This window comes from Pelobates fuscus, chromosome 9 (assembly GCF_036172605.1).
Source record: "Pelobates fuscus isolate aPelFus1 chromosome 9, aPelFus1.pri, whole genome shotgun sequence".
NCBI classification, from domain to species: domain Eukaryota; kingdom Metazoa; phylum Chordata; class Amphibia; order Anura; family Pelobatidae; genus Pelobates; species Pelobates fuscus.
Genome location: NC_086325.1, coordinates 156,246,225 through 156,261,205, shown reverse-complemented (window position 1 = coordinate 156,261,205; position 14,981 = coordinate 156,246,225). Strand labels below are relative to the sequence as shown.

The 14,981-nt window shown below is 42.3% G+C and overlaps 1 protein-coding gene across 1 annotated transcript in view; it reads right to left on the bottom strand.

Moving 5' to 3' along the window:
* PHF19 (PHD finger protein 19) overlaps positions 1-14,981 on the bottom strand; it is a 55,814-nt gene that overhangs the window by 8,372 nt on the left and 32,461 nt on the right. The window contains exons 6-9 of the mRNA XM_063432843.1: positions 10,486-10,634; positions 8,050-8,145; positions 5,033-5,101; positions 2,402-2,522 (exon numbers count right to left, since the gene is read on the bottom strand). Of these exons, the coding sequence (XP_063288913.1) occupies positions 2,402-2,522; positions 5,033-5,101; positions 8,050-8,145; positions 10,486-10,634 (435 nt within the window). The remainder of the gene's footprint in view (positions 1-2,401; positions 2,523-5,032; positions 5,102-8,049; positions 8,146-10,485; positions 10,635-14,981) is intronic.

Below are 14,981 nucleotides of genomic sequence, written 5' to 3'. Positions count from 1 at the left end.
CCCCTTGTGTATGGAAAAATGTACTCAGACCGCAGAGTTAACTAATCATCCCACTACATTGTGAAATATACATTAAAACATAGGATTGTTCAGATATGGGGGAGAACGTGATGTAACGGACCACACAAGGATTACATGATTTATAAATGCAAAAAGTAATTTATCATTTTACAGTATGAAGAACCATATTAAAGGACCACTCCACACGTGGGGAAAAAAAGTAAGAAAAAACTCCACAGTTTAGTAGATATACCCCCAATAAATACATATATGCATATTTTTATGTATGTAGGCATTGGGGTTATATCCAAAAACAGCTTGCAAAAGCTGCAGTTCTTATGACTGCAGCCTTTGTAAGCCCTCCCCTTTTTCACAGGAAGTGACTTTTAGTCACTTCACAGAGAATTGTCCAATCAGTGGCTTCTCATAGAGAAGCCTGTTTCCATTCTATTTCTCCTCCCCTCATTCTCACCATGTGTTTAATCCCTCCTCTCCATGCGTCTCATCCCTTATCCCCTCTCTGTGTCAAAGTCCCACTTCCCCTCCCTGTGTCAAAGTCCCATCTCCACTCCCTTCCCTGTGTCAAACTCCCATCTCCACTCCCTTCCCTGTGTCAAACTCCCATCTCCACTCCCTTCCCTGTGTCAAACTCCCATCTCCACTCCCCTCCCTGTGTCAAACTCCCATCTCCCCTCCCTGTGTCAAAGTCCCACTTCCCCTCCCTGTGTCAAAGTCCCACTTCCCCTCCCTGTGTCAAAGTCCCACTTCCCCTCCCTGTGTCAAACTCCCATCTCCACTTCCCCTCCCTGTGTCAAACTCCCATCTCCCCACCCTGTCAAACTCCCATCTTCACTCTCCTCCCTGTGTCAAACTCCCATCTCCCCTCCCCATGTCAAACTCCCATTTCCCCTCCCCTCCATGTGTTAAAGTCCCCCTCCCCTCCTCTCCCTGTGTCAAAGTACCACCTCTCCTCCTCTCCTTGTATCAAAGTACCCCTCCACTGCTATCCTCTTCTTGTGCCAAAGCCCCCTCCCCTTTCTGTGTCAACATCCCACCTCCCCTCCCGTTTCTAAGTCCCGCCTACCCTCCAGTGTCAAAGCCCCCTCCTCTCCAGTATCAAAGCCCCCTCCTCTCCTGTGTCAAAGTCCCAATTATTTCCTGTTTCAAAGCCCCCCCCTGTTCCCTCCTGTGTCAAAGCCCCCTCCACTCTCTTACCTGTGTGAATGTCTCCCCCCTCCCCTGCCTGCTGACCTTGGAGTTGCCGATCTGTGGGTAGAGGATCTTTAGTTTCCTATGCCCAGACTGACAGGAAGTGTTCTCACTTCACGTCAGTCTGGGTAGAGGAAACTAAAGCTCATCTACCCGCGGATCTGCTAAGGTGAGCAGGCAGGGGAGGGGGGAGACTTTCGCACAGGGAAGGGAGTGGAGGGGGCTTTGACAATGGGAGGGGAGGCGGGACAGACCCTGCAAGAACTGAAGTGCTTCCCCTACTGCCTGTCCCCTGGGCAGTTCTTGCAGCCAATATTGTAATGCAGGCACGCTCTATTAGAATGTGTCTGCTACTTCCGTTAGCTCAGTGGAGCTAACGGAAGTAGGAAGTGACTCTCCCCAGCTGTTTGATTGACAGCTGGTGAGGCGTTTCTTTTTTTAAGTATCAAACTGCTAATTTCACATTAAAATTTACACTTTTATTAATGGGAATTTTAAAGGGATACTCCACATTCAAATAGCAATTCAGCAAGCTGAAGTGTTCTATGGGAGTAGAGTGCTCCTTTAATAAAGAACAATTCTGGTACAAAGTTCTGAAAGTGGAGGGTCCGAAAGAACATTCCACTGGTTTCCATGGTAACTGCTTTTGGCACTTTGCTCAAACAGCTGCTCTACTTTTTGAAATAAAATATCTCTGTGATAGTTGTCGACCCAGAAGCCTCTGAAATTAAGGTATCATGCAATTTTATACCAGTTCTCAAAATCTGTAAATTCTGCTTTATGAAACAAGTACACAAGCCTTAATTTAAATTATCAATTTAATACGATGGCACGGCCTATAAATACAGCGATTTACATATTGCATAAGATGGTTAACTGTTGCTGTACTGAAGCTTTTCCAATTTGAGATCTACTTGTTCCAAGTCTTAGACATAAGATTTGTGCAATGATAACTACATTATTGCAAAGCAGAGTTAGAGAATGTTTTTAAATGTTTGAAAGCAAGTTTTCAAATTACCTCAACTCACAGTTTAGTGAATAGACACCATAATGTATTCTCTGTAGCCAGTTCCCAAAAATTGTGGTTATTTTTAATAAACCAGGAGTATATATCTTTCTCTCATATGCGACCTTTGTACTATAAACAAGCCTAACATTCACAGTCTTAAGCTTTCTATTCCCCTCTACGTACCTTCCCCAGCTGCAAATGGAACCAGTTTTCATTCACAAAATTCAGGATCTCTTCGAAGTCAAAATATTTCTTTTTGCTGAGTACTCCCAGGTTGTACAAGGCAAGATGTACGAGATCTACCCTGTGAATTGCACAAAACAGACGCAGAATATTTCCATCAGATGTTGTGAGTGAAATCAGACAAAGCAAACTGACCCGTGGCAAAAAAATAACCCAGAAACAAAGCTATCCTGGATCTACAATTCATACAGTAAAAATGTAAAAAATGTTAAAGAAAAGTATTCCTCGAGATTATGTTTTGGCCTAAAATCTACATTTGCTTTTAATTCTCGACAATTGGCACTGTGATGAATTAGTCGTGTTAGTCTGACATTTCAGAGTGCATCACACATGTCCTGTATTTCAGCATAAGGCAGGGCTTTCCAAGCTGCGGCCCCCCAGATGTTGCTGAACTACAACTCCCATGATTCTTTCAATGAAACAGATAGCCAGGGAATCATGGGAGTTGTAGTTCAGCAAATTCTGGGAGGCCGCAGGTTGGACAGCCCTGGCATAAGGGATGAGATTTTTTTTGGCCCCCACACAATGAACACCTTCATCTGTGGATTACTCAATCCTCAGAACTGTCGCTTAAACTTGCCTGCAGTATTAATAGACTGAACTAGCATTCGAGGATCTATCGGTGGCCTGGGGCAGAACCCAGCCTGCTCTACTTTCTGGTGAAAGACACACTGCCTGTGTGGTACGCTAAGTAAACAGGCTTGTAGACGAGGTTTCACACCTTTGCAAAGTGTTTGTTCCAGTAACAGCTCTGCTGTTCACAGTTTGCACATGCTCTTCAACAGGGTCGGGCAAAAAACAAACAAAAAAAAAAGACTCCCAGTTGTTGCAGATGTGCAATTCCCACAATGCTTTGCCAGTCTTAAAGTGGTACTGTCACTTGTGCGGGTGTCTTTGTTTTTGCACAAAACCTTACATGAGAGTATCTGAAATTATCCCCCTTTATTTGGCTCTGATAACTATCAGTTCAGCCCCATCTTTAGTTTCTGGCAGATGAGGCCACTTGATAGATCTTGTAAATCTGCAATAAGAAATAAGATGACGGCAGGAAGAGTTGGTCTGTAACTCTGCCTTTTGTCATATTTTGCCAAAAGATTTTATCTTGTGATACCTTTTGAGTGTGTTTTGAATTTCAATGAAAATACCATGGATACTATATGAGTTAGCTCATACATGTTCCATCTTCATGAAATACGTTAAAAGTGGCATTGCTACTTTTTGCCACTTATGCTTCTCAAAGCTGAAGAATAGGCGGTAAAAATGTATAGTTGATCACACTCTGGGTGGACTGCGGCTCATCAGGGGAAGCCGCAGACTGGCAAAACGCACGTCCGGGCTCTAGACACTCGGTCCTCTTTCGTGTTACCCTGATATGTTATGCTATTTTGCATCTAGATGTCCGATTTCCATATCAATAATCAGCATCCAGGTGCACCATAGGACCGGCTCACAGACCGCTTTACTAGATGAGTTAGCCAGTTAGTTTGCTAAACAGCCAGAGACAGGTGCCCTCGAAGGCACAGACTAGTGTACTTGTATCCCGCACTTTTGGGATAACTGTTACCCTTACCGATTACTCTGCAGAGGCAATCATTTAGATCTCTCATACAGATAGATGCCCTTGAAGGCATAGACTAGTCTCTTTCCTCCACCACCAACACGCTCGATAATCACTTGTCCATTCCAGGCGGTTATGTTTCGGGTTCCCCTGTAGACAGCTATTCTACTGCTCATTATAGAATACGCTGCCGCTAGACTATCCCAGTGGATACACTTCCTTGCTAGTACGTTCAGACTTATGACACTGGCAACCAGGCAGAGATTCTTGCGTACTTTATGCTTTCTCACTAGACATTGTATCAGTGATTGAGATCGTAGGGATCTACATATCTATAGCGGGTACTTGCTTCAGAGCTACGTGTATGCTCCACTCTCTGCCCGATTTATCGTAGCTTGATGTTTTATTTGTACTGGGTAGGGATCCAGTAAGCTGTTCACATTTCATTGGGGACTATATATATTTTTGAGGATCAGATCACGGTACTGCACCGATTTTACTGACACGGCACTTACCGTTCCGAGTATCTGTGAACTAGACTCTGTCATATTAGATTGACACATTTGTATCAGTCTCTAGATACACACACACTGTATTACAATTTAGACAGATACTGCACTCGATCTTATTTTTTTATTGTGTATCCTTCACCTTACTTTGTGCATAGGGCAACGAACAGCCACTTCCCTTGGGGTGCATTTCTGAACCCCAGAGTTGTGTCCCTACTCAGACTCTGTCAGTGTATTTGTTTTCTTCACTCCCCCTCTTATTGTATATTGCCCTCGCAGTTTAATTAAAACTGATGTTTACATATTTCGGATTTCCAAAGTGGATTCAATTTTAACTATATTTTGTTTTCTAAAGTCTAACATTTTCACAAAGTAATGCAACATACACGTGTTTCCACTTAATGTCTCAATTCTCCTTCCTTAACTTTTTCTTGTTTGTTGTTAGTGCTTAAAATAACCCACCTCCCATAATGCAAAAATATGTAACAAATTCCTCTTATTTACCATCTCAACGGCAGCCGCTTCAGGAATTCGGAGCCATCGTTACACACAGAGCAGAAGAACAGATAAAATCTAAGAAAGAAAGAAAGATAGATAAAAAAAATGACTAAATCAATAGTAAGTAAATAAAAAAATATCATAAAAAATAAAGCAACATATGCCTGGATACTTAACACAACCTCATCATTCAGGTATGATTCATACAATGTAAGCAATAGATCCACCTTAGAATAGTCTATTTATTTTTAAAAACCAAAACAATGAATTTTGGTAAACGGTAAAATCAAACCAGAATTTAGACCAATATACACGGTTTTGTAAAAAAAAATAAAAATAAAATAAACATTCCCAACCACAGTTTGGCTTTTTTAAAGCTTTTATTCTGTAATTCGATTTTCAGTTCAGTTTAGAGAATAGTCCCTTAAATGGATCCTATAGTGCCAAGAAAACAAAGCCGTTATGCTTTCCTGTGGGGAAAATCTGAAGCTGGAGGTCCTCATGCAGAACGTGAGGACGTCCAGCATGGGATAACGGACCAAAAGTCTGTTTGGATTCCGGAAGCACCTCCAGTGGCTGTGTGGTACACAGCCACTGAGGGCAGACTTACAGCTGCAATGTAAACATTGCAGTTTCTCTGGAACACCAATGTTTTACATTGCAGTACTAAGTGCAAAAGGGACACAGCACCCAGACCACTTCAATTAGCTGAATTAGTCTGGGTGCCTACAGTGTCCCTTTAAGAGTTCACAAATGTATTGAAAAAATAAATAAATAAACAAGTCAAAAACCAATGACATACAGGGGTTTATAGTAATTTGAAATGCCAACTGTGAAATTGAATCTGATTTACAGAAAAAAACTAAAATATACAAAATAAATTAAAACGTAGTAACAAATCTTGATCTGGAATAAAATCATTTTTTTTTTTCTCAAAGTGACAGTTTCTCTTTATCGATAAAACCGTCAGAAAAGTACCGGTAATTTAAAACAGTAGTCGTTTACAGATTATCCAGGACTTGGCAAGCGATTCCAAGGAAGACCCGCTATAAAGCACTTTATTTAAAAATAATAATGTACTATAAAAAAAGAAAAGAAAAGACAATATTGTAAGGCTATTAGTTGTCTGTGAGATTTTTTAGAAACTCATGTGAGTGAAACAAAAACAGTAGAGGAAAAAAAAAGGTTCAGAGGAATTATTTGGATGGTCTCTATGCAGAATTGCACCTGTAAAGACAGATTTACAGTTGCGCAGTGGGAGCTGCACAGACTTTTGGTTTTAATTCATTCATGACCAGCGAAAATAGAGTCTAGCAGGAAGTGCTGTATCCAGCCGGCAAAAGAGGCTGCAAGCAATATGTGTTTTTATAGAGAGTACAAATCTTTTTTTCTCACGCACTTCACAGCACAATGCTTTATAGGGCTCTGCAAAAATCTGAGGAATGGGGCCTCTCGGATGTGAAAACCCATATGCCACGCATTTTATCCCGCCCGTGTTTCTGTGACAAGTATACCAGCAAGACTGGATGAAGCGTGACTGTAGGGGTTAATGCAGGGAATTTGCTACTTGCTAAATAGAGAAATGTACACTGGCTCTCCCAAAACAGCCTCCCAGGAATGTTTTTAAGAATTTACAGAATGTCACTGAGTGGAGGAAACCACAGTGATTTTTTTTTCTGAGAAAAAAAATCAAGAGGTTTTCATTTAGTCTGCATGTACATTAACGCAGTAGTCCTGCCAGGGAGAGGCCTACCCTAAACATCTCCAAGTAAAACACCCAGAGCTGCCAAGGGACAAATAAACAACTCCACCACAGCTAAGGCTACATGACTCCAACACATTATTTGGAGGTCCCAACCTTTTAGTTTTGCAGAGAAAGGAAACCAGTGTGGTCCTGTCAACGGCATTGCAAACCCTCTTGCCAGTGATGGGGCAATTAAACTGAAGCAAAATGGGATATGCAAAGCCAATAACTTTAAACTATCAACCGGCAGGGATGCAGTCAACAACCAACTGCTTTGCACAACATTTTGGGACGGTTGGTAAAGCTGCTGATTAAAACATGGGAGATCTGAACTTATTTGGCCATTTTAGATATGGTCAACCAGAGCCATGATTACAATGAACTGTTGGTATAAGATGAAGCAAAATGAAGGTGTGAAGATCCTGCTTATGAAGACAGACAGAGCCAGGTTGTCATGGAAAGTTAATGAGAAAATAAACACTGACTGCTATGTATACATAATCACACGACAGTGTATATATTTATAGACAAAGACACAAACATATTTTATATGTTAGAACGAGTCAAAGAGTTATCTGTGAACGGTCTCAAACCTTAGACTGCACTGAATGAAATGAGTTGGTAGATGAGCTAACAGTCTAAGTACACAGTGGGGTTTGGGGTAATGTGCAGATAACATTTTGGCTTGTTCTGTATGCACATTAGTCCATGCAACTGCCCAGAAATGTCAGGGGAGAGCTGAATTTAAATGGCGGCAGCTGCTGTCCTGAATTGTAACTCCCACTAATCTCAGGACGACCAGGACATGTATGTCCCAGTGCTGCCCGAAGTAAAGAATTCCCAAAATGTTTTTCACACATATACACATGCAGGGATACAAACACATGTGTATTTGTAAACTGCTCAGAATTTAGACAAGTGACCCATTGAACTGATCACTCCTTTACGTCTAATACACACTAGTTTCCTTGTTGCTAAAGAAAGGACCCCTGTATCACACATTCCTCTCGCAAGGTCTCCCTGCACTAGCACTAAGGAAAGAAACTAAGTTGTTTTCATAGCCCCCTCCAGTACAATTTACAATAGTAATAAGCCGTCAGCACGACCCATTTACTGGCTGTTAACAGCTAACAGAGCTGAGTGTTAACATCCAGGAGACTAAATAAATAAACGGCCCATTTCCCACACTGCAGGGGGGTTGTGGAGATGACTGTAGTTAGAAGGTTATGTGCGATTTGTCTGAAGATATTCAATCTCAAATGGTAAAGTGACAATGTACCTGTCCCCAAACATCATGGGCTCGTTAAGGCACTGGATGCAAGCTTCATGGAACCACTGGCTGCACCGGAAACATTGGATCATCTTCAAGTACCATCTGTCACGAAACCAGAGATAATTCACAGAATTAGACAGCAATTGTAATGGTGAGATACAATCTCGATCTTCACATTTCTAGTTTAACAATTCATCAAAATGATAATTAGTTTTCTCTTTAAGCTTTTTTGCACTAATTGGTATTGTATGAAGTCACCGTAATTAAGACTTAAAAGGACACTCTAAGTACCATAACCAAAAAGTAATACAAAACAACTTATAGTCAGGCCTCCAAAGTTCAGCACATCTCAAACAATTGAAGTAGAAATGTCAATATGCACACAGCATGTTACCATACCTTTTGAAAAATACAATTTGGAATGTGCATTTTTATTAAAAAAAATAAATAAACATTTAAAAAAAAAAAAAAAAAGCATATCCAGAGAAGTTATTTGTTAAACAACTGTTTTGGATCTGCTTATTTCTACTTTTTAAATACATTAATTGATATATGTTCTACAATTTCTCACAGATTGTTACTCTCATTGCTCAAGGAATATTTTTAGAACACATGGGGGTCATAAGCTTATTCTACCTATATATTTTGTGGTCACGGACCAGGATTTGAATTCTGGTTGGATTACAACACTGATAATCCAGTCACAATACAGCTTAGATTTCAATGCACCCAGTTAGTCTAATCATTGCAGCTCTCACTGCAAGCGCTTTCCAAAAACGCAGAGCTCCCCGCAGCAGTAAAATACAAGCCCCAAAAAGGGTTGCTAGCAAAGCAAAGTGACACAGTATGCTTTGCCTAAAAAGGTTCTTCTCAATAAGGTCCCACGGGAATCTATATTACTTTACTTAGTCTTATATTTAAAAAAATATGTATTTGTGAGGTTTGAAAAAGAAAATTAAAACATAGAAATCCACACAGCTGTATTTAGCTCTATCCACTAGGCTCCCGCTCAATAATTGTTATAAGCTCTGTGCTGTGCACCTGTCCTTCAGCATGAAGAGGAGGAAAAGGAAAAAAAAACATGTGTTTCTATTCCTCCTTTTTTGATACAATGTGTGCCCTAGCTCTGCCAGGACTGAACTGGATTGTGATGCCAATTACTAAATGATTAAAGTAAACCTGTCATGACAAATATTGGTTTGCAATTTTCTAACAACCTTGTTTGACTCATGATATACTATTAAGCATGTCTTATTTCCATTCCCACTGTCTCCTGCTGAAAGTATCGATCATGTTTCAGGGGGTGTAACACTTGATGCAAGGCACACTTCTCCTGCACACCCATGTTTGGAAAGTACAGACTTGCTTTCCATGAAAGGCTAAAAGTCCTCAACACTTTAAGTTGGCTTTGTGTAAATAAAACATATCTGTTCTCTCTCTTCATTCTCAGATTCCCTGTCCAAATGATTAAATTAGCTTGTTTCTCTCCTACCTCTGTGCTGCTTCTGCTGCTCTCACACAGAGCCTCTCCCTCCTCCCTACTTCCCCTTACAGACATTTCTTTATGCTGTATTTAAGCAGGAGAGATGTCCGAGGGTTGTTACCCTGATAACAGACATGCAGAGCACAGCTTGCTGTTTTTTTAACCTATCACTATGAACCATTAACCATAAACACACACACAAAAAACCCAAATCACAAAAAAAGAAAACGGAGCATTACATAAATTTGCACAAGTTACAGGTGTTACATGGTTTATTCAATGGTGTAATTCCTGGTCAACTAAATGATAATCAAAATAGCTAAACACCATAAAGACATGAAAGTTGTGTTGGTGCAGAGAATAAAAAATAAATATAAATCTGAAATAGTGTATCCATTCAGGAAAACTCCCAAACAGACCACCAAGAAAAACACCACACAATAAACAGAAAACACAAAAACCCAGACAATAAATCAATACATACATCAAATTAATCAACAATGGACAAACGGAAAGGAAAAAATCCATTAAAAAAATCATGGCACAATAAATGTATTCAAAGATCACACAATAAAACGAAAAGAAAAGCACTCCCAAACATGCCTGCACATATATTTGTCAAATATGTGAAAAACGAGCGTATAAGCCTATAAGGGCTAACACAACCCTCCACTGAGTCCTCCTGACACTGCAGGGGAAGAGCCTACAAATCCGATGTCCGCGACCTGGTTCCCCCCCCCTCCCCCTTTTATTTGTCCGCTGTTGATGAATTTGGGGTATTAATTATTTGGGTTTTGGCGCTCCCTGTTTATTGTGTGTCACTAAATTATAAATTAAATACAGAACATTTTATTTGGACACACCAAGACAGATTCCCAAGGCACCTCTATAAAATGGTACTCTGGGTAAAAGCCCCGGATATTGATGGGATAAGGGAGAGACAGAAAACCGGTCCTTACTCTCCGGGTCCTCCGCAATAACAGTAACACTGTTGCTGGTTCGTTCTGTGTGGTGAATCCCAGTCAAGCTCGTCAGGGTTGTAAGTCAAAAACATTTTTACCGCCTGCAGGGTTTTTGCGATTGGCCCTTTCTTCAAGGCGCCTCCTTTCTGCAAATAGAGAGCGCAATTAACTTTATTCACAAAAAGCATAATTTGTAAACAGCTATTTTGTTCATTTTTTCACGTGTTCAAAAGGATACAGACACATACTACCCATTCAGAGAACACTTGGCACATGAGCCACTTTAAACATCTCCGACTATAGCTTAAAACTGACAGACGGCCAATGTGAGGGGCGGCATCCAGTGGCACATGGCAATATCCCGCTAGGGTTGCCCATTTTCCAATAAGTAAGTTTGCCTATTAGTGAGAGCTTCATAGTCTAATTAGGGAGACCAGACAGGCTGTCTAAAACCAAATATAACAAAACTATTTTTTTACACACTAATATTGCATGTATTCATGGTAAATTCATGGAGACGCAGAGTTTCCTGAGCACACTAGCAGGCACCAACGTACCATGTTACATGCACTAATGTAAAAGGAGGATTTTTCCAAAGCAACCCAGTGTTGGAGAAGAATTTGAGTGGAATCTCCCTGCTGACCTAACGCAAGCCAAAGAACTTTTTTCCATCTTGATTCTGGTGAAGTAGACACTATATCATCTTGAAGCAATAAATGCTTTTTCTTTTTAAACTAAGACAGGATTTGGCAGGCTTTTGAGCCTCAGTTCACAAAAAAAAAACAAAAAGCACGACAGAATCCCTCTGGACCGGACAAAAGCCTGTCAAATCCTTTCGCCTGTAACCACAGACCCATTGAAATCACTAAACTCAGCATATTCTGGCGGTGACGGCAATAACCATCCGTCTGGGGGATGAGGCAGAGAAGGGTGCTTGTGATTTATTTATTACTTGGAAGGCGAGTTTGATCCACGTTTAGTACTGTGCCAATTCTCTATGTATAAGCTTTCAGTCGCCACGCAAGTAAATCACTAGGCCACAAGGTTAAAAAAAAACAAAAAAAACAACAACGATATAATCTAAAGTGAGATCCTGTAACAAGCTTGGTGAATCAACATTCTCCTTTCTGCACATTTGCAGCATTTTCTGAACCTCTCCTTGTTCTAAAAAGAAAGTGGCTGCAATATTAGCGTGAACCCTGTCTATACCATTCATACAGTGTGAGAATGTTTGGAGATACGTGTTAACATAATGTATATCTCCAGTGCAGTTATTCAGTGGTTCCTCCATAGAAATGAATGTGTTCCTCTCCACTACATACAGTAAGACACCAGAGTTTTTTCACTAAACAGCTGAAAACCACTCAACTAAAAAGCACTTTGCAAAATGTTATCTAAAATAGCCAAGCTATCACTATGGCGAAGTTGAGGAATTTTTCAAAGGCAGGTATTTTTGCCTATATTTTGCAATTCAGTTTACAGTTCACTAGAATTCACTGTTTAGTCAATAAACCTTCTTGCGAATGGCTTTGCATTGAAACATAAATTACTTGTGTCCTGTAGCCTTCTTTCAATAACTTTATTAAGAACGGCAATTGTATAGATTTTAATGTAAATCGTTTTTTATACTTATTTATTTACCGTATTTATCGGCGTATAACACGCGCCGGCGTATAACACGCACCTCTTTTTCAGAAGGAAATTCCAGGAAATTTCCACCCCTCCCATAGTATTCCCCCCCCTCATCCCATAGTGTTCCCCCCCCCTTTCCATAGTATTCTTCCCCCCCTCCCATAGTATTCTCCCCCCCTCCCATAGTATTCTCCCCCCCCCTCATCCCATAGGGTTCCCCCCCCTTCCATAGTATTCTTCACCCCCTCCCATAGTATTCTCCCCCCCATAGTATTCTCCCCCCCTTCCATAGTGTTCCCCCCTCATCCCATAGTGTTCCCCCCTCATCCCATAGTGTTCCCCCCCTTCCATAGTATTCTTCCCCCCTCCCATAGTATTCTCCACCCCCCATAGTGCCCCTCCCATAGTGTGTCCCCCCTCCCATAGTGTCCCCTAGTGCACTTTCCCTCTGTCCCATATTTACTTACCTGTCTTGAAGCGTGGGCCGGCTTCACAGCGCGCACCGCGGTACTGGAACTTAAATTTCAGGTTCCGGTTTCCGGCGGGACTGAAAGGAAGTGTGCACACTATTGTGTGCACACTTCCTTTCAGTCCCGCCGGTTGTGGAACTTAAATTTCAGGTTCCGGTTTCCGGCGGGACTGAAAGGAAGTGTGCACACAATAGTGTGCACACTTCCTTTCAGTCCCGCCGTGCACTTTCCCTCTGTCCCATATTTACTTACCTGTCTTGAAGCGTGGGCCGGCTTCACAGCGCGCACCGCGGTACTGGAACTTAAATTTCAGGTTCCGGTTTCCGGCGGGACTGAAAGGAAGTGTGCACACTATTGTGTGCACACTTCCTTTCAGTCCCGCCGTGCACTTTCCCTCTGTCCCATATTTACTTACCTGTCTTGAAGCGTGGGCCGGCTTCACAGCGCGCACCGCGGTACTGGAACTTAAATTTCAGGTTCCGGTTTCCGGCGGGACTGAAAGGAAGTGTGCACACTATTGTGTGCACACTTCCTTTCAGTCCCGCCGGTTGTGGAACTTAAATTTCAGGTTCCGGTTTCCGGCGGGACTGAAAGGAAGTGTGCACACTATTGTGTGCACACTTCCTTTCAGTCCCGCCGGTTGTGGAACTTAAATTTCAGGTTCCGGTTTCCGGCGGGACTGAAAGGAAGTGTGCACACAATAGTGTGCACACTTCCTTTCAGTCCCGCCGGAAACCAGAACCTGAAATTTAAGTTCCAGTACCGCGGTGCGCGCTGTGAAGCCGGCCCACACTTCAAGACAGGTAAGTAAATGTGGGATATCGGCGTATAACACGCACCCATGATTTTCTCCCTATTTTCAGGGAGAAAAAGTGCGTGTTATACGCCGATAAATACGGTATTTATTTTTTTAATTCTTTATTTTTGTAGTGCATATGAGGGTAACATACAGGCACATGGTACCCCAAAGGCAATCCACATGCTTATTTCAGAACAGAGAGTACATAGCATAGAGAGCATTAGGGTATGTTAGTACGGTGCACCATTTTTATATATATATGATCACGTTTAAGTCACGCTGTATAGGCATTGTATAGGTTAAGATTCTAGTAACATCAAGATAAAATACAGGAAAATAGCTCAGCATTAGAAGTATACGGTTACATGCAGTTAATATGTTTGTTTTAGGTAAGTGAAGGGCTTACTGTTTGTACAGTAACCTTAGGTCTCATTAGCCATAACAATTACAAGTTATATAAGAACTGAACAGGACAAGCTTTCAATAGTAGTGGCATCACATAAGGTTAAGCACCGTAATAGCAAATAATGTTTGGCTTAAGACTGTGGTGGCATAAGCTAGGGTGAGCTAGCAATAACTTTAACGTTGGTAAGGTCGCTAGTTGTTGGTCTAATAACACAGAAGCAAAATAAGCGCAAATCTAAATAACAGCCCACTATAAAATTCAAAATAACAGGGTTATACATTCTCGCCTTATCTGTCTCACCCCCTGTCTGCCCTCATCTAACACAGTAATGGAGTTAGCTAAATAAAGCATATTACGCTGGGGGGGGGGGACATGAGAACACCAGAGACAGTCCGTTGGTTTTTGCAGGGGTTCAGTACCACAATAGTGGGTTACGGTAATGTGTGCTGGGCAACCAGTCCGAGTTCAGCCGATGCCCACATGCGGAAAGTACCTGAGAGAGGTATGGGAGTCACTGTGTTTTGCAATGTCGCAGCTCAGTTGTGTCATGTTCCTCTGCGGGCTTCTGATGTCAAACGGGTCCGGGTTTGAATCTGCGTATGAGGTTCGGTAAAAGCAAGGGAAGTCCACCCTCCGACCCCTAGCTGGTTCCAAGGCCGACCTCTTCATTTTACAGGCCCAGTTTTCCCATTGTGGAACTCCGTCTTCGTGCCGGTTAGCGTTCACGCTGTCGGCATGGTTCCTGGGTCGCAGGGACGTGTAGCCGCGGTTGGGGGCTTTGAATGCCGCTGGGAGGTAAGGTCGGGTGTGCTAGCTCCTGGTGTTTAGTGTGTTCCACACGTTGGTGCCTAGTCGGTCATAAAATGCTAGTGTGTGAGAGGGTGGCTTGACCGGGCACCTGTTCGTTGCAGGTCGGACCTGAGGCGCCATCTTGTGTAGGCCCTGTCCGCCCCAGGCTGTCGCCGCCATCTTGCTTGGGCCTCGTGGGTCCCGTTCGTTTGTTGTTTGGTTTCGTCGTTTCACAGGGGTTGTCATCCCCATAGTGGACCGGGATAACCCCCGCCGGTCCAAAGGGGGGGTTGCAGGGCTGTGCTCTTGTCTCGCTTGTGAGCGGGCTTCGAGTCGGGGGATCGGCCACCTCCTCCATGCTCTCGGCCCCTCTCAGTATTAGGCCGCGGGGCCGGTT